This window comes from Rhinichthys klamathensis, unplaced genomic scaffold (genome assembly GCF_029890125.1).
Source record: "Rhinichthys klamathensis goyatoka isolate OS25496 unplaced genomic scaffold, OSU_Roscu_1.1 h1tg000425l_1, whole genome shotgun sequence".
NCBI lineage: Eukaryota > Metazoa > Chordata > Actinopteri > Cypriniformes > Leuciscidae > Rhinichthys > Rhinichthys klamathensis.
In genome coordinates this window covers 260,059-285,092 of record NW_026606923.1, presented here as the reverse complement: position 1 = coordinate 285,092, position 25,034 = coordinate 260,059, and the positions used below count along the sequence as shown (strand labels likewise).

At 42.1% G+C, this 25,034-nt stretch overlaps 1 protein-coding gene across 1 annotated transcript; it reads left to right on the top strand.

Moving 5' to 3' along the window:
* The first annotated feature begins 909 nt into the window (after positions 1–909).
* Positions 910–6,317, top strand: ubfd1 (ubiquitin family domain containing 1). The gene is made up of 7 exons (XM_056235633.1): positions 910–1,064; positions 2,009–2,290; positions 2,994–3,202; positions 3,322–3,387; positions 4,275–4,380; positions 4,456–4,538; positions 5,884–6,317. Exons 1-7 carry the CDS (start codon positions 1,049–1,051, stop codon positions 5,992–5,994), a joined length of 873 nt encoding a protein of 290 aa, XP_056091608.1. The 5' UTR covers positions 910–1,048; the 3' UTR covers positions 5,995–6,317.
* Positions 6,318–25,034: the final 18,717 nt, after the last annotated feature.

Sequence of the window (25,034 nt, the reverse complement as noted above, 5' to 3'; positions counted from 1 at the left end):
TTCTTTATTACAAAATTAATTTTAATTACTTTAGTAATCAAAACCTTTTCTAATCTTGACAAAACGCATATCGAGTCTCAAGGTTCCATATTTTGTGATAGAAGTGACATTTTGACAGAAATGTATTCATTTGCTACAGGATAAGTCATAAATAAAATGGCACATGGCTATTTTTGGTACAGCGCCTAAACAAAATCTCCTACGAACTTCAATTTTTGTGTTATCATCTTCAATTTGAGAGTTAAAACGTTTTTTTTTTTTTTTTTTTTTTTTTTTTTTATATATATTTAGTAAAATATATGATCTTTATATATAAAATATATATTATATATAAAATATATATATTTTAAAACTAAAAAAATATTTAGTACAATACATTTGATGTACAGTAAATTTATACTTTCATAACTTTTTCATACTTTCATCTGCTTCATATAGACTACATCTACTGAGGTCTATATTCCAACCATTTATAAGATTGGATAGTGGATTTTTACGTCTATTCTCAAAAAGGAGACTGACAGTTAAGGGGTTAATGTGAAAAGGAAAATATATTCAAAAACTATAATAATTGTAAAAAAAAAAAAAAAAAAAAAAAAGCCTAATTGTTTCTTCAAAGTGAGCACAAAAGGAAAAATTGGGTTGGGTGAAATACTGTCATTAACATTTGAAAGTTTATAGTTTACTGGATAACAGTTATGAATAATTTACAAAAAAAAAAAATCAACAACGAAGATGCCAGAACTGTCACTGAATTGATGATTCCAAAAAACACGTACGGTGCAAACACCAGGCCTAGCCTAGGGTCCAGTTGCATAAACTTCGCCACTGTGTTAAGACTGTGTCACTAGTTTGATTAACTAGCAGTTATATGACTATACGTTTTTTATAATTTGTATACAGTCTATGCTTTTAAGACTAGTTTAAGCGGTTTATGCAACCGGCCACAGATTTTAAAATCGCAAAGTCACTACGGGAAGCTGCAGAGCTCATTCACTGACAGCACGCTCTTTCCCAGAAGCCTTTCCTCATATTGTACACAATCATCATGGCGGCGCAGGATGGTAGGTAGCATGAAAATGTACTTAAATGCCATTTCCCCTGTCTTTGCGGTGTTGTTTATATGCGTATAACATCCGTTACAGTAATTTGGAACTTGTATTACAGTGAATGGATGTTGCTTTAACTTGTCAGGGTTAAATAAATTGCTAGATATTTTGTGATTAGCCCAAACAGCCATCTCAAAAACTTCGGCTGTGTCACTAAATCTAGTGAACTATCTACCTAGATGGCATTCTGGGGAAGAATTGAGCGCGCTTGAAACGTTTCTAGAACGTTCGATCATTGGAATCACGGGAGCGTTTGCAACGTTTAAACAAAGGTTTCAATCGAGCCCATTTCAATTGGGCACCAAAGATGATGTCTATATAGGCAGCTCACTGACTTTTGAGACACAGTCTTGATGTGAGCTTGCGAATATTAGCACAGCGGGCTGGCTAAGTTACCGATGAGTCAGTTGTGTAAGATTACAACACAGCCTTTATTAGGTCCGTCATGGTAACGGTTATTGGTCTTAGTTCAACAGTTGGGCTCAAATAACGAGGGGGGAATTTCCTTGATGTTTCTGCGACTTTTTGGACTGGAGTCTGGATAGTCAGTTAGCTATAAAAACGATCTATACTAGAGATCATTTAGTTAGGATATTTAATAAGTAATACATCTAAACTGGCATCTGTGGCAGAGGGTAAGAATCTAGCATAAATGAATCCTGCTAATAATTGTGAGATTTGGATAGTTACCTAGGTTTCACATTAGTGTTATAAATATTAGTGTTTTATGTATGTCCCAGGAGTTTTTGTTTGATTTATTTTTATACTGTTTGAATTGTCATTGTCATTAACTTGTCATGGTCATATCAGTACTCTACTGTTAAAGAGTCATTTCCTGATCAATACGAATAAAAACCAACTTTTGATTGATAACCTCTCATCTGTAATTGTTCCCACAGGAAGTGAGGTAGAAGGAATGGAGGCTGAGGTCACGCAGAAGGTACCAGAAGTGTTGTGTGAAGCTGCGGGACATGGAGATGTAGCAGGGACTGAACAAGCATCTCTTACCGATGGTGAAAGCACATCAACTCTGACCGCTGCTGTGAGCAATGGAGAGGAAAGTGATGAGGGGAAAGAGATGGTGGAAGTGAAAATCATTTGGAACAAAAACAAATATGATCTTAAAATTCCTTTAGACGGCACCGGTGCTAAGCTGAAAGAGAAGATTCACACTCTCACTGGTAATGTAACTCTCTTATCATGAAAGTTGTGGGTTTTACAGCATAAATATTTTAAAGTCGGCATGAAACAGAAGTTGCCACTGTCTTTTCCTACTTATTGTGAGGTATATCTGAGTAAAACGGCTTCTCGAATGGGAAAAAATGTAGGGCGGGAATGGATGTTTGTGGTTTGCTGTTGGTTGATCTTTAGTGAGTGACAGATTGCAGATCATTAGAGACGAGAAGAGATGACGCTGCATGAGGGAGGGAAAGTTTTGATTAAAGATTATGAGGGCACATTAATAAAAAAAAAAAGATGTGCAAGGATACATCATTTATAATAACTTAAATATGCGCAACTACTAATTTCGACAGAGTTTACTGTATTTATCATTGTAAATTTATAATTTGATGTAAAGATTATGATCAACTGCTTGAAATCAGTTTTCGAAAAACAATTATAAAATGTGACTCCCATCTCCATGAAATTCTTCCGATATTGAAGAGCAGCCAACAGTTTCCAGCATACATGAACAGAATGATCTAAAACACTATCTTGTTTTTAAATGTGGAAAATAGATGTGACATGTCAATAAAATGCGTCATGGTAAGAAACTGACTTTATAATGTTAAATGATATGGAACCAACATGGTATATAAGGATCAGATTTTGAAATTAAATACCTAATACAGTTTTTCTTTTCTTTTTTATCATCATCATTAGGTCTTCCACCTGCTATGCAGAAAGTGATGTACAAAGGATTGCTACCAGAGGACAAGACGCTTAGAGAAATCAAAGTTACAAATGGTGCAAAGATTATGGTAGTTGGATCTACAATAAATGATGTACTAGCTGTAAATACACCGAAAGAAGTTATTCAGCAAGAGGTTAAAGCTGAGGAGAACAAAAAGGAGCCATTGTGCAGGCAAAAGGTGGGAAACTTGTTTGCATAATGTGAACTTTAGCAGTTAAATTACAATGGTATATATGCTTATAATTATACTGATGTACTTATAATTTATAAATGTGCTTGTGGATACTTTTTTCTCAGCAACATAGAAAGGTTTTGGACAAAGGAAAACCAGACGATGTTATGCCATCAATAAAAGGAACTAAGGTAAGCAGAACCCGTGAAACATAAAATATAATTAGATTGTACCAGATTACTGCACACATGCCATACAAAATGAATTATATGTCTATTAAACCTCAGAAACATTTAATGCAATACATTTTAAACTGAATTTCCACTTGTGGTCTCAGACTTTTGGACCCCACTATATGATATTTCATATGGCATTTGTATGGGGTTGGACAATTAAACTGAAACACCTGATTTTCAGACCACAATAATTTATTAGTATGGTGTAGGGCCTCCTCCTTCCCTCCAATACGGCATCAATTCATCTGGGGAATGACAGATACAAGTACCTCACAGCGGCCAGGGGGATTTTGAGCCATTCCTCTTTCAGAATTTGATATTGGTGGATGAAAACGTTTTCTGACTTGGTCCTCCAAAATTCCCCAAAGAGGCTCATAAATATTTAGATCTGCTGAATGTGCAGGCCATGGGAGATGTTCAACTTCACTTTCATGTTCATCAAACCATTCTGTCACAAGTCTTGCTGTGTGAATTGGTGCATTATCATGCTAACCAACAATTTGACGCAAACCAACAATTTGTCCACTTTTGAACTCTGATATGTGTCCCATTCTGTTGTGTGGATTGCTATATTTTATGTACAGCTAATTCAACCTTCAACTTTAATGATGGAATGTAAAATCAGTGAAGATTGGCCGCCAGGTCAAGCATATATCGGCGTGAAACCTCCAACACTATATTGGCCAGTGTCTCAGTTTCATTGTTCAACCCCTGTGTGTGTTTTATGTAAAGTATGTCCGTTTAGTGATCATGTCCGCAACTGTAAAGCTCTTTTTAAGGAGACAGAATAAGTTCCTTGTGCGTGCTAATGACATCCGAGTGATCTCTTATTTGTCAAACAGGAGCGTCTGCCAACAGTGCCTTTATCGGGAATGTACAACAAATCTGGCGGAAAAGTACGACTCACTTTCAAACTGGAACAGGATCAGTTGTGGATCGGAACAAAAGGTGATTTCATCTTTTGAATGAAAATGTATTCGTTATGCTTGCTTTATGCTGATCTTGATCTTTTCTGGCCTGAAGAAAGAACAGAAAAAATCCCGATGGGTTCCATCAAAAATGTTGTGACTGAGCCAATAGAGGGTCACGAGGACTATCACATGATGGTATGTGTTTATCACAACATTTCCAACAAGCTATGCATTATATCATTATATCGGTCATTTTCAACCAGGATTTTGTAACTTTATAATACTAGTGATAAGTGTGCCTTGCGAAAGTATTCGCACCCCTTAAATATTTTCACATTTTGTTATGTTGCTGCATTGTTAAACTAAGTTACTTTTTTTCACATCAGTCTACACTCCATATACACCAAAATGACAAAGCAAAAAACAGATTTGTGACAACTTTGCAAATTTAATTAAAAAAAATTAAACATTTGTGACCTTCTGGGACACTTGAAATGTAGCTCAGGAGTATTCCACTTTTGCTTGTAGATGAATGGGTAGGATTTGGAAAGCCACACACCTCTCAATTGAAGGTCTAACAGCTGAAAATGTATATAAAGAGTGGTGGATGATCATATATGGAGATGGGAGAAATCTACAGAAGGACGAACATCACTTCACTTATCGCTTCACTTATGGCAGAGTGGCCAGACTCAAGCCTCTCCTCAGTGGAGACACATGAAAACCCACTTGAAATTTGTATAAAAAAGCACCTAAAGGACTCACTCAGACTTGAAAGACAAGATTCTCTGGTCTGATGAACCTCAGTTCCAAGCATCATGTATGGAGGAAACCAGGCACTGCTCATCACTTTCACAATACCATCCCAACAGTAAAGTGTGATAAACGCAGCATCATGCTGTGGGGGTGTTTTTCAGCGGCAGGGACTGGGGGACTCATCAGGGTAGAAGGAAAGCTCAACGCAGCAAAATATAAAAAGAGCCTTAATGAAAACCTAGTCCTGAGCACTCAGAACCTCAGACAGGGCAGAAGGTTCACCTTCCAACAGGACGATGACCTTAAGCACACAGCTAAGACAATGCAAGAGTGGCTTATGGACAACTCTGTGAATGTCTTTGAGTGGCCTAGCCAGAGCCTGGGCTTGAACCCAATCGAACATCTCTGGAGAAAGCTGAAAATGGCTGTCCAACCTGACAGAGCTTGAGAGAATCTGAGGGGAAGAATGGCAGAAAATGCAAATGCAAATGTGCAACGCTTGTCGCATCATACCCAAAAAGACTTGAGGCAGTAAAGGTGCTTCAACGAAGTACTTCGTTAAGGGTACAAATACTTATGCAATGAACTTATGTCAGTTTTTCCTTTTTAATACATTTAAAAGTAATTTTTTGCTTGTCATTATGGTGTATGTAGTGTAGAAAAAAAGAGAAAAATTAATTTAACAACAACAAAATGTGGGGAAAAAATGAAGGGGCGTGAATAGTTTCGCAAAGGCACTATATATATTTATAAACAATTTTTTTTTTTTTTTTTTTCACCATAGGCATTTCAGCTGGGTCCAACAGAAGCCTCACAATATTGGGTCTACTGGGTGCCTGCACAGTTTGTTGATGCAATCAAAGACACAGTTCTCGGAAAATGGCAGTATTTTTAACGTGCCTCTATAGACACTGAAGAATTGGGATTCAGAGCAAAAGATTGAAAACAAGATTAACTGGAGCCAACACAATAATCTGAAGAACTGATTTTTCTGAAGTATATCCAGAGCAAACCGAAGGATTGCTGTTGGACAAAATATTTTGGGGGTTTTAAGTGCACTAAGTGTCAGCATCCCGTTTTTCAAACTGTTTCATCATTCGGGTTTTTTTTTTTTTTTTTTTAGAGCAATCTCAAGCATAAACAGAAAATTGTACAGAACTTGCATATACATTTCTCGTAGTTATTCTGAAAGAAATAAAAATTATTTAAGGAAAATGATCAATGCAGTAGAAAGATTTTATCTAGTGTATTCCTCGGTTTACCGTACAACTCGAGCAAACTTGCCAAAGTCGGCATTTCACAAAGTTGTTGATTTTACAATCAGCTTTTGTCATTGGACAGATTATAGTTTACATGTAAAACAGCAATGGTGTAATGCTCAAATATGGAATTCATCCAGGTTGAAAGAACATTGTTGTATTTCATGTGGTTCAAAAAATTCTTCATTTTCCTCAAGACTTGTATTAACACATGGAGAGCTCATCACATATTGAAAGCAGGAGGCTTGTTGCAGAATTTCAACCCTAAAGCCAAGAGTACATATGCTCTGCCTCTGTGCTTTCGACACATTGATCCTTTGAAGAAGGCAATATCTTTTTAATATTTCAAATCAGATGTAACATTAGGCAGAACAGTGTTGATATGCCCTTAATACACAATCGTATAACTAAGTTGCTAATGAGTGACTATTTTGACCATGCATGTTGTTGTTGTTTTTTCAAACGGTGCTAACCAAATACAAACATTTTTATTTCAATAAAGCCCAAAGGAAGGAATAATTTCAGTGAACTCTGAATACTGACATTTTATTTAAACAAATCTAAACTCAATGTATCAGCTCAGTTAACATTCCTCCTAAATCACACATTTTAGCATATACTGTACAGTGTGTATTTAGTTCAAGTAGGCTACATAATTTTTTTAAGTAACCAATTATTTTTCATATTTGGAAAGAATACAGCTGCCTGTAGTTGAGCGTTTTGGTATGTGAATGGGTAACTGAGGGGTAAAGTGTGCCAGTCTCAACTAATAGTGATGAATGGGAATATCAGTACTGTTACTAAATGTGAAAAATAGTTTCACTGCATTCAAATTTTTTTAATATTAAACCATTACACAAGCAAAAGAAGACTTTGGAATGGGATTATGCTTTAATAAGCACTTTAATCTCTTTCATGTTCATATATTTATTTGAAATGCAAACGTCATGTTCTCACTTTTTTTTCCAAGTCATATTTCTATAACCCCATATTATAGACAAGCCTTCTAATTTCAGTTGATAACAGACGTCTAGAAATATAATTAGGCATATTAGTTTTAATTCAATAGGTTATTTCTCCTTCACAGATCACTTTGTTGTGGCAATTTTTGTTTTGCCTCAAATCTTAAAAGAGCTCCTAATTAAATGCATTTATCAGATGTATTATTACAATTGCTATTAAATAAATTGAATATGCATTTTGGTGCTTGGTTTTAGAAGTCCTATTGCTTTTCAAAAATCTGCTGTCGTCATGCATCACAGGTGTAGATCTTCGTTTTAAGGGGTCATATAATAGTACATGCACTTTTACAAGTTGATTGTACTGAAATGTGTGTTGGCAGTGCCTGTACACAACCATCATATACTGATAAAAATCCATCCAGTGTTTATTTTTTAATCTCCTTATATGTTTTCCCCAGTCTCAAATCGAGCCGTTCGACCGTATGACGTCACACGGTCGGACGCCCCTCCCACGATTGTTGATTGACAGCAGCGTTTCAACACAGACTCGCCCTGAGCGAGCTGTCATCATAGTCCGTCATTGTTGATACGCTGGAGCAGAATGGCGTCTAAGCAATTGTGGTGTTCTGTTCTTGGGTGTAATAACGAACACAGCAGTCATTTTAATGTTCCTAAATCCGAACCGCCGAAGACGCAGTGGCTGAGTTTGTTTTCGAAGGGAATATTCCCCACGATCAACGTCAATGCTTTCATGTTTGCGCAAATCATTTCTCACCAGACTGCTTTATAAACGAGGGTCAGTATAAAGCGCGTGATTTTTTTCTTCCCAAACCACTTCAGCGGAAATCCCGCCCTGCAGCCGATTTCATTGGTTTAGGTTACACAGTGACGGGTAGGTTTAGGGATCAGTGTTTGGTGTGGGCAATCAGTACAGTGATTGACATGACCAATGAAAACTTTAGAATCGGCTGCAGGGCGGGATTTCCGCTGAAGTGGTTTGGGGGAAAAAATCACGCGTATAAAGCTGGTTTTGCTAAGAAGCTGCTCCTGAAAAAAGAATCGGTACCAACTATTCGTGTTCCTGCTGAATCTCCAGAAGAAGTGAGTGTAAAATTTTATTAACCTTTATATTAATCTTTGCAAATCGCTTGCACGCTTCACAATGAATGCGGCTAAGGTTTACACGCAGGGTACATTACGGCATGTTTTCTATGTACAACGTTCTCAATATAATTCATAATCCCACGTTTATAATGAAGAACGCGTTATGGTTATTGTGTTATTACATACTGTGTACGCATGTGTTAAAGTTAACGTGGTAACACTACACTAAGCTTACTTTTGTAGATGGTTTATAACGGTGTCTGTTACTGATTAAGAAGTAATGTCAAAATATCAAATTGATACGGTTGCACAGATGTGTCCTCAGAAACTTCCACTGCCATTCTTTCTCAAATATACCCTCAACTGTTGTCAAGGCAACACTCCACGTGAGTTGTCAAAACGCCCCACAGAACAGAGGGGCAGTGTGAGCGAAGCTCATTATCATTTAAAGACACATGCACTTAAATGGCGTGCTGAAACAGCTGTTTTTGACCAGGTAAAATGAGGTATTGTATTTTCTTACAATACTAATGAGAATTTTTAATTAAAGTATATTACAAACTTTTCATTTAGACCCTAAAGAATCAATCAATCAATCAATCAACTTTTATTTAAGACAGAGAGGTCCATAGAAACAACATAGTACATATATGTATATATATATAAATGTAAAACAATACAAAACAATTAAGAATGATGCGGATGAGGCATCATTTATAAAACATATACAGGCTTCGGGTCCAATGTTTCCAAAAGCAAGATGTATACCTTGTGTCACTCTTAGAAACATCAGCTATGGGCAGAATGATCATAATCTTAGACCCTGTCAGTCTGCACATTAATCTATACATAAAAATTCTTAAAACAGCGTTAGAAGTAGGCCCATTGTTAGACACAAACATGTCACTGGCACTACTCCACCGAGGATTTTTAATTCCTCATCACAGAGGTCATCATCACAGAGGTCATCTCTTATCACATGTCCCAGATATTTAACTTTCTTTACAACCTCTAGTGGTTCACCTGCCAATAGGAAAGAAGGATAGACACTTCATATCCTCCTTGGTTCTGGCGATCAGTACCACACTCTTCATTGAGTTAAATTTTATATCAAACATTAGTCCATATTGAGAGCATATTCTAAGCAGTTGCTGCCGGCCAGCACTGGAGGGAGACAGTACCACCAAATCATCAGCATAAAGCATATGATTAATGAGACTATCCCCCAAAGCAGCCAGTTCTACAGCCCTTTAGCTCCCTAGATAAATTATCCATGTACAGATTGAAAAGCAGCGGAGACAGAATTCCGCCCTGCCGCAATCCATTGGAGACATAGAAGGGTGTTGACAAATTCATCCACCACCTGACTTGCATAGTTTGGTGAGAGTACCAAAACTGCAGTATCCTGATTAGGTAAGAGGGGACACCACGCTCATGTAGTTTACCAAACAGTTTCCCATGGTTGATACGATCAAAAGCCTTTGACGCATCCAGGAAACACATGAAGACATTGCGTGATCTGTACGGACAATTTCTTTAAGTGCATAAATGCACAGATCAGTTCCATGCTTGTTCTTAAAACCAAACTGATTATCCGTTGAATCTATGTATTCTGCAAGCCTATCTATAAGGATCCCTTCCAGTACCTTAGATAATGTACTTGGAAGTGCAATAGGTCTATAGTTATCTAGTTAATTTACCAGTCTTATTTTTAAATACAGGTACTAGCAAGACAGATAACATGGATCCAGGAAGTATGCCATGCTTCATTAACCCAGAAAAGCATAGAGCAAGTAAAACTGAAGTACTTTGACTAGCGTATATTTCAAATGTTCTGCTGTTATTCTTTCCCGCCCACAGGCTTTGTTCAATTTAAGTTTGTCAATTAGCATAACATACTTCCTCCGGCCTGATGACTACACCATCACTGTGAGGTATCTCTACTATGTTAAACACATCGCTCTTCACACAGTTAAAAAATTTCTCATAGTGTTTCCTCCATAGCTCTGCAATGTTTTCAGGTTCAGTAATGCCATCAATACTAGAAGGCAGTGGCATTTTGCTGTTGTTAACCACTTTCACCTCCTTCCAGAACTCATAAACATTATTACTTTGTAACTTTCTCGCCATAGAGTTCGCCCTCATAGTCTGCTCATTTCTTTTTATAAAACGCACAGCATATTTGAACCTAGTATTAGACCGTACCTTGTGCTCACAGACTGGGCCATAGGTTTGCCTGCTAAGACCCATCTTCTGCCTCTATATGAATATCATGGACATAGTCATTCCACCCTGGTCTTACAATATGTTGTTTCACTTCTTAGTGGTTCACTTCCATCAACTAAACAGTTCACAATTCTATCATACATTAAACATAGGTCATTATTGTGACTTACATTCTTACAGCTGCTATCCACACACATAATTGCATCAACAGGTAACTCAATATTTCTCAAGTGCTCATCAGTCAGTAACTCGTAATATTGCAGGTCGTCTTCTGTGAGCCTAGTCCAGTCCAGTATCTCACCTGATTTATGGCTGTCACTATAGACAAGCTTAGGTAGACCCTTAATATTTATGAACATAGAGACAGGAATATGGTCTGCTGTGGCCAAACCATATAGGATCTCAGCCTCCTTTATACAATCATGTGCATCAGCTGTAGATATATAATGGTTTTGTATCATATTATACAATGGTAGCAGCCGTATAACCATCACTTTGTAACTGGGTCTATGACTTTTTAACAAAAAGGCCACAGACTGTCAAAATCCATGGCATTTCATCTTCATCTATCATCCTTAACACCGGCTCCCCCCAGAGATGTGTCCTGAGCCCCCTGCTCTACACGCCATTAACATATGACTGCTAAATATCCAGGCAGTCATATTGTGAAGTTTGATAATGACACGGCTGTGGTGGGATTGATATCCCACAACGACGAGTCTTTTTACAGACAGGAGGTGGAAGAACTTGAGGACTGAGCAAACAACCTCTGCATTAATGTGGGGAAGGAGAAGGAAATGGTCGTGGACTTTAGGAGGAAAGGTTACACCCCCTCTCCCCTCTTCATCGGAGGAGCGGCTGTGGAAATGGTCTCGAGTTTCAAGTATCTTGGAATACACATTTCAAATGACTTAACATGGGTCATCAACGCCTTTATTTTCTTAGGAGGTTGAAGCGGGCCGGTCTCGGCACTCCGGTTCTGTTAGCTTTTTACCGGTGTGTAGTGGAGACTACACTCACCTTTTCCATCACTGCTTGGTACAGAAACTGTTCTGCTGCTGACAAGAAGAAATTGCAGAGAGTGGTCAAATCTGCCCAAAAAATAACTATTAGCAACCTTTCCACTGTTGAGGACATTTACACCAGCAGGTGCAGAGCATCCTGTATTATGAAGGATCCCACCCACCCGGCAAACGAACTCTTCAATCCCCTCCCCTCAGGCAGGAGGCTAAGAAGCTCAATCCTAACCGCGCAACCTATTTTCAAAATAACAGTTTCTAGATATAAGTTGTGCAATTTTATGAAAACACTGTTGCTGTGTAATGGTAAGGAATGTTTAATATGTGAGGTTTATCTTCATAGAATGAAGTGACAGCCGCAACCATGTGACAACCGCCCTAAAATACCTTAAACATGCATTACAAGATGTACCTGTTTTCTGTTTCTTACATAGCAGGACAGCTGATGGTTAAAAAAGATATGGTAATCTGTGTCGGAAGAATAAATTGTATACTTTCTGAAAAAATCTTGTTTGACAGTAACTTTAACAGGGATGTTTTTGTCATGTTTTCATACCTTTACACAACAACAATGTACTAAAAAAAATAGAAGAGTTTTTCCTTTTTTCCACGCACAAACGACAACATTGTCAAACCGATCCCGTTAACACAAATCCACGAAACTGACTAAAAACGCTGTATTATTCATGCCAGGCCAGTAGTTGGCGATGTCACTTTGTTAAGAAAAACTACGCACCTATAGACTGAACATGTAATACACATGCACATGACATCTGTTTTCCAAATTTTCACGATAATATCGTTTTCAAAAACTTTTAAACTGTTTACAAAAGTTTGCGTTTTACACCCCCAAAATGCAGTCATCATGTAAATGAATGGGCAAAACGCATACAATTTTCTTCGTTTGTAGTTGAAGAATAGTTAGGAACTCACTGCGCCTTGAAATTAGTCCAAATGAGGTGCGTAGACAAAAAATAAGAGAGGTGTCAAAAAAGAAAGCTAAAATCAATACTTCACTGAAGAAAGGGCAAACGTTTCGGTCATATCTGACCTTTATCAATGCCAAACTTACAATGATAAGTGCAGGAGCCCAAAGCCACTTACAAATAAAAAAAAAGTGTTACAATGATTGTTTTGTGTTTCAGTTCAAGTAAGGGGCCCTTTATATGACACTGTTTTCAAATAAAAACTTTTTATGTGTTTTGGCCTTTCATTTTCCCGACAAAGGTATTTTGGGGCTCAAAAGTGCAAATTTTTGAAAACAGGTTTCTAAGTGCAAGTTTTTTGAAAATGATGCCGTTATCGTCGAATTTGTGAAAACGGTGACGTTGTGTATTACGTGTTCAGCCTATAGGCATGTAGTGTTTCTTTACAAAGTGACTTCGCCAACTACTTGCCTGGCATGAATAATACAGCATTTTTAAAGCTGCAGTCCGTAGCTTTTTTGGGTTAAAAATGATCCAAAATACATATTTGAGAAAATACATAACCAGCCAGTGTTAAAATATATCTGCTTGCCTTAGCTCGATTCAAAGCGGTAAGCTTGTAATAATGTTTTTAATTCCAGTGGTACTGGTGGATTTCCGCGGGAGATTCGAGCATGTCTTTGCATCATTACGTCACATCTGTACACATAAAGGAGTCTCGGCTAGTAGGCTATATTGCGTGTGAGGATGTTGGAGGTGGAGATTTATAGCCTTTTCTCACAGCACTTGATATAATTAAACTTAGCAATTTGATGGCGGATCCAGAAAGGGTCAAACGACAATCACCAGTGACAACTGGAGATTCACCCGCTGTAACATGCAAAAGACTTCGTTCGGACTTCGGAGTGGCTACAGAAAAAAAAAGACTGCAAACAGACCCATGGGAAAACAAGGATACATATCGGAAGGACATTACATGTAGTCACGCAATGCTGACTTTGTTAACATTAACAATTTGAGAACAAAGTATAATTTGCGGTTTTGCATGATATGATAACTTATAAGCGATTGTTAGATTTAATCAGCGCGATTTACCGGAATGTCAGAACCAGAACAAAAGTGGATGTTTCTTACTATTTCAGATGACATTTTCCGGTGAAAATTCCGGTATAGCATTGGACTCTACAATCGGCGGAAGTAATCCAGCATCCTGAGACCTTCACCGGAAATATCGCCGTGCATAGAGCCCATTGCCTTCGAGTGAATTAAAACGAGCCAATGAACATTGGCATGCAGGACTTGCATTCCGCGACCCGCCTGCCAGTGCGGGTATAAAGCGGAAGCGAGCGCACACACATGCTTTATGCTGAGGAGCCGGATGGTGTCCAGTCCTCTGCGAAGGTACAGCAAGCATGGCGACGGGACGAGACGTCTCCGTTCCCTCCTCAGGGAACGAGGGTTACCATACGTAACCGAGACATTCCCTTTCGTTCGGGAACTCCTAGGTCTCGTCGGAGGAGTTTCCAACGAATTGGGATCCCTAATAAAACGCCATGGTGCTGGCCCCTTCCAGCGCCCAGCTTAGCTTCCCACCAAAGCAGTTTCTTAGTTTTCTTTATGGCGGGAGCTAGCTAGGAAGAATCACACTGCTGTTCCGCAAGACCCGCTCAGTGGATTTGGATAACACTGGGGAAGCGTGCCCAACCCTTGGGAGGGAACGCTGAGGAGCCCCTGCCCGCCCGAAGGGAGGCACTGGAATACTCATATGTACTAACTCGTGGGGTAGTGAAACATATGGAAGTCCCTGAGGTAGTCCCAGCCCGAGGGGTGGGAGTGTACTCAGCAGGGACGACAGAACAGGTCTGTCGAGGGGAAGACACGGAGCTAACCCGGAGGGTAGCTGGAACGTGGAAAAAATGGGTCGCCGTAGGGACCACTGTAAGGCCACCCAGTCTAAAAACAACTCACGAGAGGTAATAGACCTGGCGCCGGGCGAACCGCCTCGCCTGGAGCCGGAGGGGTGATGGAGGAACTCACGAGGTTAACCGTATGTTGGGGAACCAACGGAGCAAAAATATGCACGTATCCGGCCCATGGGGCGGGAATGGCGTAGCAAGCCGACATGAACTAGTTCCTCGCACTATTGGCCGTACACGGGAGTACACGGGAGGAAACAGGTTCAACACGGAGGCTATAAAATCTAGCGAACGTGTTAGGTGTCGCCCAGCCCGCACCTCTACAGATGTCTGTCAGCCAGTGCCCAGGAGGAGGCGACACTCCTAGTGGAGTTTGCCGTCAACCTAGGTGGGCAAGGCACGTCCTGGGACTCATAAGCCCAGATGATAGCATCCACTAACCAGTGGGCTAACCTCTGCTTGGAGACAGCCTTCCCCTTCTGCTGGCCTCCGTAACAGACGAAGAGCTGATCTGAGGTCCTGAAGCTTTGCGTTCTGTCCACGTAACAACGCAGAGCGCGGACGGGACAGAGGAAAGCAAGGGCTGGGTCTGCCTCCTCCGGGGGCAGCGCTTGCAGGTTCACTACCTGATCTACAAACGGAGTGGTGGGAACCTTGGGCACATATCCGAACCGGGGTCGCAGAACAATGTGAGAAAGACCCGGTCCGAACTCCAGGCACGATTCGTCGACCGAAAATGCCTGCAGATCCCCTACCCTCTTGAAAGAAGCCAAAGCCAACAGGAGAGCTGTCTTCATAGACAGGATATTTAACTCAACCGTCGGTAAGGGCTCAAAAGGGGGCCTCTGAAGTCCTCTGAGCACTAAAGTTAAGTCCCAAGAGGGATTACGAGGCGGATTTAGCCTCCTGGCACCCTTAAGGAATCTCATGACCAGGTCGTGCTTTCCTAATGACTTACCTTCTACTGCGTCGTGATGAGCGGCTATTGCGCCAACATACACTTTGAGGGTGGAGGGAGACAGCCTTCGCTCCAACCCATCTTGCAGAAAGGAAAGCACGACTTTGATCGGGCAAGTTCGGGGGTCTTCCCGGCGGGAAGAACACCAATCGATGAACAGGTTCCACTTCAACGCATAGAGGCGCCTCGTAGAGGGGGCTCTAGCGGAAGTGTTGGTGTCTACCACAGCCTGTGGTAGGCCACCTAGAACCTCTGCATCCCGTCCAGGGACCAGACATGGAGTCTCCAGAGGTCTGGACGCTGGTGCCATAGAGTGCCCCGTCTCTGAGAAAGTAGGTCCTTCCTCAGAGGAATGGGCCAAGGAGGTGCTGTCGCGAGGAGCATAAGTTCTGGGAACCAGGTCCGGTTGGGCCAGTACAGTGCAACTAGCAAGACCTGCTCCTCGTCCTCCCTGACTTTGCACAGTGTCTGTGCGATAAGCAGAGGTGGGTAGAGTATCCAAAAACTGTACTCAAGTAAAAGTACAAGTACTTATAGAAATATTTACTCAAAGTAAAAGTAATAATCTTAAAAGTTACTTGAGTAAAAGTAAAAAAGTATCCAATGAAAAAACTACTCAAGTAGTTAGTTACTAGTTACTTTGGATCACATAGGCCTATATATATATTTATATATATATATATATATATACTGTATATATAACATGATATTATTTAGATATTTTTTTCATTTAAATGACTATTATTATCATAATTAGATAAGCTATCTTTGCAACAAAAACAGAAGAGACAAACATTATTTCTGTATATCTGTATATTATATCTGTAGCCTGAAAACCATTGCCTGTCCTTTGGTTTGTATAATAGTATAGTAACTTATACAACTACATTTGGATTATTAGACAATGTCAGAATAAACTGACTCTATGGAGTTTTGCATTCATATGTAAAGTGTGGGAACCATTGACACAGATTAGAAAGAGTTAAAACTCTTCACATGTGCTCGCAGTCATGTCATGCCCAACACAAACAACGATCAAATGCACGGATCTTCTTCTGTCTGTTCTCCAAAATGTATTTAAATGTAGGCTATATTTATGAAAGCATCTTTAAACTGGTTAACTGAGTCTAATAAGGCAGGTAAAGGCATTCGTTTTCAAGTCAAGTTCGCACGCCACTGCGCAATACATTGTGTGTGTACAAACATTCATAAACTGGACGATGATAGCTTATTTAAAGGTTCTCTAAGCGATCCTGGGTGACGTCACTTCTTGTTGACGTTCGAACTATTGTCAAACAAAACGGAGGCTAGCTAGACCCTCCCTCCTCCTCATCCGCACACTAACCCCCCAAACCACACCCCCAAACCCTTCTTGTCGGTCATTGGCTGGAACAGTTTGTTATGTTTTGGGGAGCGGGTCGCTGCAGTTTGTTTTTGGTGCTGTTTGTGAAGCATGGGCTGTCTACAGAGATCACGTTTCTTTACAGTGTGTTCAGGGGACAGGCAGCCAGCGGATAGTGAGGAGATGTTTGCTGTATGTGACAAAAAATGTTTTGGCCTAAAAAACACATGACATCGCTTAGAGCACCTTTAATGTAAAACTATAAAGTAATGGATATGTCCAAAAAAAGAGTAATGTCATACTTTGTAGTAGTGCTATATGGCGTAATAATCTGTTTGGTTGTAAAATGTATTACCTGAATGAAATCGAATGTATCGTCGTGTGGAATAAATTATTCACAGACAGCTTACGAAGTAACATACGAAGATGTTCAACTAATTAAGATCTTCATCGCTGGCAAAAATATGATGCATTTGCAGATTTACTTTCTAGACTGTACTGTAGACTGTGGACCGCCACTTCATACAACGCTCTTGACGTTCTCAAATCTTCCTGTTACGACTCCGAGACGATTTAGTGCGTGCAGGAAACTGAACAGATCATTCAAACTGATTCGCGAACCGATTTAGACATAACAACATTAGACATAACAACAATTTAGACGCTTTTAACAACATATTGCATTAAAATAAAGTAACGAGAGGAACGTCGCCCATCGTAACAAAGTAAAAGTACAGTTTTTTCATTAGAAATGTACTCGAGTTAAAGTAAAAGTACCCACAATTAAATCTACTCTTAAAAGTAAAAATTTTCCAAAAAAATACTCAAGTAAATGTAACGAAGTAAATGTACTCCGTTACTACCCACCTCTGGCGATAAGGCTCACTTGGGGAAACGCATACTTGCGAAGGCCCTGGGGCCAGATGTGCTTCCAGCACCAGCACTGGCGTGCATCCGTGCGGAGGGATCTTCCGGTCAGGGAATAGAATCACTGGCAATGGGTCGTGTCCGGAGAGCCAAACAGATCTATCTGAGTGTCTCCGAAGATTCCCCATATCAGCTGAACCGCCTGGGGATGGAGTCGCCATTCTCCCGGAAGAGGCGGCTGCTGTGAGAGCTCGTTGGCTACATGGTTGAGCACACCAGGGATGTGAATGGCCCGAAGCAACCTCAGATGCTTCTGACTCCATAGGAGGAGATGGGGGGCGAGTCGTGACATGCGACGGGAGCGTAGACCACCTTGATGGTTGATGTACGCAACGGTCGCAGTGCTCTCCGTACGGACCAGTACATGCTTGTGCAGAAGCAGCCCCTTGAGGCGGCACAAGGCCAAGCGTACTGCTTGCAACTCTAGGCAGTTGATGTGCCAATGCAGCTGAGGCCCCGTCCACAGACCTGAACTGCATACCGGTTGTACGTGGCCCCCCATCCGTTGGCAGAGGCATCTGTGAAAACCAAAGCATGCCTGGACACCTGGACTAAGGGCACTCCGGCCCGTAGAAAAGCAGGGTCCGACCAAGGACTGAAGGTTTGGCGACAGTGCGGGCTAATGTTGACCTGGAACGTGCCGTTCTGCCACGCCCATCTCGGGACTCGATCGTGAAGCCAGCGCTCAAGCGGTCTCATATACAGCAGGCCGAGCGGCGTTACTGTGGCTGCGGCTGCCATATGCCCCAGGAGCCTCTGAAACTGTTTCAGTGGGACCGCTGACCTGCCTTGAAAATACATGAGGCAGTTGAGCACTGACTGGACGCGCTCCTCGGTGAGGCGCGCAGTCTGACCGACTGAGTCCAACTCCATACCGAGATAAGAGATCCTCTGCGTGGGGCAGAGTTTGCTCTTGTCCCAGTTGACCTGAAGCCCCAAACGGCTGAGGTGCCGAAGCACCAAGTCCCTGTGTTCGCACAGAAGATCTCGCGAGTGAGCTATTATAAGCCAGTCGACAAGATAGTTGAGAATGCGAACGCCAAGTTCTCTCATGGGAACAATGGCCGCCTCCATGACTTTCGTGAAGACGTGGGGCGACAGGGCCAAGCCGAAGGGTAGGACCTTGTACTGATATGCCCGACCCTCGAACGCAAACCAAAGAAACGGTCTGTGTCGAGGAAGAATCGAGACATGAAAGTACGCGTCCTTCAGATGCCCCTGTACTTGGGGGGCCAGCGGGCAAACTAAATTGCATAGCCGAGCCGGATGGTACGGATGAGCCAGCGGAACCGCCTCGGAAGCGCTAGTCAGGCTTTGAGAGACCGTTCCAACGAGCCGACCCGGACCACCGGCGTACCCGCGGAGGGGCAGCGAGGTGGAAGGCAGAGACCGGACACCGGAGGCATTGCTGCGGCCGAGAGAGGGGTCTGGGTGTGCGGGGAAACACCTACCTGCTTGCACCGGGGGGCAGGCAGCAGGGAAGGCCCGTTTTTCTCTGAGGCGTTCGGCTGCTGGATGTCCCGAGGCGAAGGAAGGAGGGGAAACGAGGAGCGAGGCCCGGGGGCGTCGAGTCCTGGTTTCCACGCCTCCTTGCCCAGCGAAAGACGAGAGTGACAAGGCCGTAGCGGCGTCACTGACATCTGAGCGCTGGGGCGAGGGTAATGAGAGCGGCGAGGCAACGTGGTGGCGCATACTGTCATTCTGGCCCTCTTGGACGGAGGAGACTGGGAGCGGCGAGGCAATTGAGCGTCGAACTGGACTGCCAGTACCGACCGTGAGTGACCCAGAGGAAGTGAAAACTGCTCTTTAATTGAAAATGTGGGCCAGCGGTGGAACAGAAAGAAAAGGAAAAAGATGATTCTCCACCCGGCCCTCCTCCTGGGGAAGGAGGGGTGCAGAGGCACCCTCCCGAAGAGCAGCCATCACGTCCTCTGGGTCGCCCGTCTCAGGGTCGCTTACCTCTCCTCTTGCTGGGGGGCTTAGATGAACTCCGAGCGGGCTGGGCCCTTCTATTGCGGCCGACACCCTGCTGCTTAGCTGGCTGCTGCTTGGGCTGGGCAGGGGCGGAGGCGGCGGCATGAGGGTTCCCCTCGGCGACGAGCAGCCGGAGGCGCAGCCGATGGAGACGGGGCAGCCACAGCCTGTCTCCGGGGCATGATGTGCTTAATCACCTCCGACTGCTTCTGGGCGCCGGAGAATTGTTGGGCGTAGCTCTCCACCGAGTCGCCGAAGAGGCCACCCTGGGATATGGGGGAGTTCAGGAACCTATTCTTGTCCGACTCCCTCACATCAGCCAGGGTGAGCCACAGGTGTCGCTCCTGGACCACAAGAGTGGACATCGACTGGCCCAGGGAACATGCGGTGACTTTCGTTACCCATAGAGCGAGGTCCGTCGCCGTAAGCATCTCTTGAAGCACCCCAGGGTCGGTACCACTCTCCTGCATGTCACAGAGCGCCTTGACCTGGTGGACCTGGAGGATCGCCATGGCATGCAGGGCAGAAGCAGCTTCTCCACACGCACTGTAAGCCTTTCCAGTCAGACTGGAAGAGAACCTACATGCGCGGGAGGGGAGCGAAGCCATCACGTCCTCTGGGTCGCCCGTCTCAGGGTCGCTTACCTCTCGTCTTGCTTGGGGGCTTAGACGAACTCCGAGCGGGCTGGGCACTTCTCTTGCGGCCGACATCCTGCTGCTTAGCTGGCTGCTGCTTGGGCTGGGCAGGGGCGGAGGCGGTGGCATGAGGGCGCCCTCGGCGACGAGCAGCCAGAGGGTTACCGCACCAGGTGGACGTGGTCTTGGGACACAACTGCATTGCCACAGACCGTTCCACTGGGGGGATGCCTTCGTATCCCTTCACTGCCCCGCCATCGAGAGTGGTGAGGGAGGAGGAGGGAGTCGACCTGTGTCTGGCCGCCAGAGGGGCCGTCCACGATCTCGTCACCTCATCATGCACCTCCGGAAAGAAAGGAACCGGGGCGGAGCGCTGAGAACCAGCACGGCCGCCCCGAGAAACCAATCATCGAGCAGAGAAGGTTCGGGACGCGGTGGAGGATTCCACACGAGCCCGACTCTCTCGGCCGCCCGGGCAAGCATAGCCGTCATTTCCAGGTCTGGCTCGGACAACACTACCACACCCGAAGGGGGCATGCGATGACCATCGGCCGGAGGCAGAAGTTGACCGTATCCAGAAACACACAGCGTTTTTCTGAGAAAAGAGCAACACGGGTGCAGATCGCGTCCTTTTCAGGATGACGTTTCACCCGTGTTGCTCTTTTCACAGAAAAACGCTCTCTTATTGTGCTGAAGCACACAGGGATAAACGCGGCAACACAGCGGGGAAACTGCAAGCCCGCTGTGTGCACTCAACCGAATACCAGCTGTGACAACAGCTCTATGAAAAAAAGGCAGATCGCGTGAAGCAACAGCTGGTACCCGGGAGATCGCGAAGATCGCTGAAGCGCCGTCACACCAACACAGAGAGGTCTCGGAGAAAACAGCAGACTCGTTGAGCGTGAAGATAATACACCAATCTTGAAGCTCATCCACTCAGAGGACACAACCGGTTGGCTCCGAAGCAAAGAGCATATGTGTGTGCGCTTACTTCCGCTTTATACCCGCACTGGCAGGCGGGGCGCGGAATGCAAGTCCTGCATGCCAATGTTCATTGGCTCGTTTTAATTCACTCGAAGGCAATTGGTCTCCCTAGCGTGATCCCAATTCATTGGAAACTCCTCTGACGAGACGTAGGAGTTTCAATGTTTCATCCGTCCTGCGTTTCAATCGTCCCGGCTCTCCTGGTTTTCGGAAATATCTGATGCAGTGGCGGTCTTAACATAGAGGCATAGGTAGGCGGCTGCTTGGGGCCCCCTACCAGCGGTCGTAGTAGGGGGGCCCCCCAACCAACCTCAAAAAAATATATATAAAAGAAAAGAAAAAGCCCCTTATCATCATGAACGCTTTAAAAGCATAGTAAATGTTATTAATATTCTTAAGAAATACGTTGAAATGTTAGCCTGACTTCGTCATACTCATATTCTATTCAGAATGTGAGTCTGATACTGCTCCATAGGGCTTTGATTATGAGGCGTGTCTTAATCGAACCAGAAAAAAAAAAAACTCTGCACTCAATTGGATAGACCTACAACCAATCAGGGCAACGCAGTAAGTGACGTATGTTGAGCGACTCATATCAACAGAACTGAACTGAACTGCACTGCACGCACTCACGAAAAAGTATTTTAAAGAAAAATGAGTGTTAACGACCTTTGCCGGTGTTGCAAAAAGAATTTAAGGATTCGCAGAGTACTTGCAAACTCGAAAAACATTTTTGAACGAAATAGAAAATGTGAATGTACATACGAACAAGTTCTCCGTTTAGGATTAGATCTCGACAGTAAAGCCAACAAATCTACTCGCATTTGTCTGACCTGTCTCAATTTTATAACAGGGTTGGAGCGCGACTTGACTGATTTTAATAAATGGAGAGACGACGAAAGACACCAGGCTGAAGAAGCGTGTTCATTTGAGTCTTCAGAGAAAAGAGACCGGGAGCCAAAATTATGTTTTAATGATTATTTAAATACAAAATGATGAGTAATTCTTGTACTTTGTCTTGTTTATTTGTTCTGTCTTGCGTGGTGTTTTGGACATGAGTCTGGCAAATAAACTGAATTGAGTAACATCATCTAATTATTTATATTTAAAAAATAAACCGCTCATAAGGGGTACAGTGATTACCAGTATGGGTATGGTGTGCGAGTACAGTATAACAAAGCGTCACCATTGTTTGATGTAGCGATGGCTTTGACATGAGTTGCATCGCCCTGATGCCCATTTCGGTTGCTTCTTTTACTTGGTCCTCCATGAGTGCGACCAAAGGAGAAACAACAGGCTTTTCATTGCGTCCCATATTCTTAGCGACCATCGGAGCCAGCTGATAAATTAAACTTTTGCCGAATCCTGTAGGAAGGACGGCAAACACATCTTGACGATCGACAAATGCCGTCATTGCAGTTCTCTTTCCGTCTTTTAAAATTAATGCCCTGTCGATTTCTTTTACGACAGACGCGATAGCGGAATAAATCTCAATTCTCCAGCTGCTGTCATCTTTGAGGGAAACCAGTTCAAACCAAGCGCTCTTTGATGACGTGAGGAACTGCAGATCATCTGTCCATCATCGTATAAAGCCCGCCCTGGCAATTTGATTGGCCCGAAAATTTTTTGACTGATCATAATTACTCCTCAATGGAGCGAGTCCAGACTGAACTTCCCGACCAAAAAATGTTGTGGGCGGGGTTCGGGCTGGCATCCAGGCTATTGAAATGTTGAAGTAGTAGTTAAAATGTCCAGTTCATGGTTATCTGTCCCTACACATAACACCCCCTACTTTCGCAATAAAATGGACTAGTCCGTAACGGTGCGAGGCGCGAAACCGCGAAAGATAAACATGACAGGAGGACTGGGAAGTACACAACGAAGCAAGACGAGTCTAAACGCGAAAATGAAACGAAGTTACCCAAGCAGCTCAAATAAAATAAAAAAAGACAAAAGTATTTGGCAACGCTGCCAAAAATGACAAACTTTTTTACGCCTACTGTTGATGCATTGCAGACTACGGTCACAATAAAGCATGCTTCAGAGCTGAAGTGCATCTTTATGTAATTTCATAATTCTGTTGAAATATGGTTAAAGTGTACTGCTGAATGTATTTCAATATATTTGTAGTTACACATTTGCAATAATAAAGTTGAAAACAGTACATTTAGAATATATTAACTTTAAATGTAATATGGAATAACATTAAAATTATAATCAAGTACTTTAGTGTGTTAGTCAGCACATCAAAATAAGTGCACTTCTTTAAAGCATGACAAAAGACTGTTAAAACAATGGTTTAAAATGTACTCTAACCTAAAACTTTTAATTTATTATTACAAAGGTCACTTTTTAAAGTGAAAGAAAAAAGACAGTCATGAAAGCTCAAGTGGTATTTTATTTCATTAATATTTCATCATCTGCAAAATACAGTTTTTTTTAATATACCTTTAAGATTTGAAGCACACTACAAGTGAACATAAAGAAATACTGGCATTCCAAAACAAAAAAAAACGTTTTTTTTTTTTTCAGATGGCCGTCTACTCAGGCATCTTGAACAAAGTCAACCATCAAGTTGAACAGGTTTTAATTGCCTAAAGTCATTATTTTCTTTGGAAATTACCATTTCTCAAGTGAAACTGAATCTAGTCACAGACCCAAATCAATTCACTTCACCTTTTAATTTCTTCACTACATTAATACCATGAACAGCTACAAGGAGATAAATAAGCATTTGAAAAAAAATAATTCTCCACCGAATGATTATTATATAGGGGAGAGCGGGGCACAACCTAACACTTTTTGACTTTCTCAGTTTGTGTAAATCAACTTAGGGTTTAGAGAATTTATTTTTCCCACATTAATTTCCCACATGTCTAGAACAATTATGTGATTTTGTTTCATACAGTGTATACTTTTTTCTTGATTTAACCCAAAAGAATGGAAGTAAAAGGTGGGACACATTGTTATGATCATATGATTAAAATGTTATCTAAAAAATATACAAGATAACCTAAAATATTTTGTCAATAAAATACAATTATTAACCTTTTCATATAAAATAATGGCATTTTTAATAATTAAAAATAAACACATTTTTGAGTTTAACAACAAACACCACAAGAAACAGCTATACAGCATAGTTCAAAACATAGTAATAATTAATAATTTCTGAACATTGACTCATGTCTTTATTCACCTTTTTCTCATGGTTTCTGAATATAATTCATAAAAGTATAGAATAGAATAGCATAGTTCTAATAGGGGCAGATTGTAGCGACAGTGGTGGAATGTAACGAAGTACAAATACTTCGTTACATTACTTAAGTAAATTTTTCACGTATCTGTACTTTACTTAAGTAGAATCAATAGTGCATAGTTTTTACTTTTACTTCGTTACATTTTGCAGCAATTATTATACTTTCTACTCCACTACATTTCTACAACATTCTGATACATTTTCGTTACATTTTCTGATCAGTTTTCCCCTGCCAAAACGTCATCCTGACTGTCCGTTCATCGCACGTTTCTGTCTCACCAGTGAAGTTTGGTTGCCATAGATATATCAACCCGGTCACACTAAATGCGTCTCTATCATAGACAGTAAAAGAAAGGTCTCTATAGCACGCAGTGTGTTTATCGTGCAATTTATACGCGAAAATTAGTTTTTACATGCATAGGAAACGCATTGGTAGGTTTAGTA

Coding starts and splice junctions, on each gene's coding strand:
- ubfd1 (XM_056235633.1), top strand. Junction 2,291..2,993: donor GAAGATTCACACTCTCACTG/GTAATGTAACTC, acceptor CATCATCATTAG/GTCTTCCACCTGCTATGCAG. Junction 4,539..5,883: donor ACGAGGACTATCACATGATG/GTATGTGTTTAT, acceptor TTTTCACCATAG/GCATTTCAGCTGGGTCCAAC.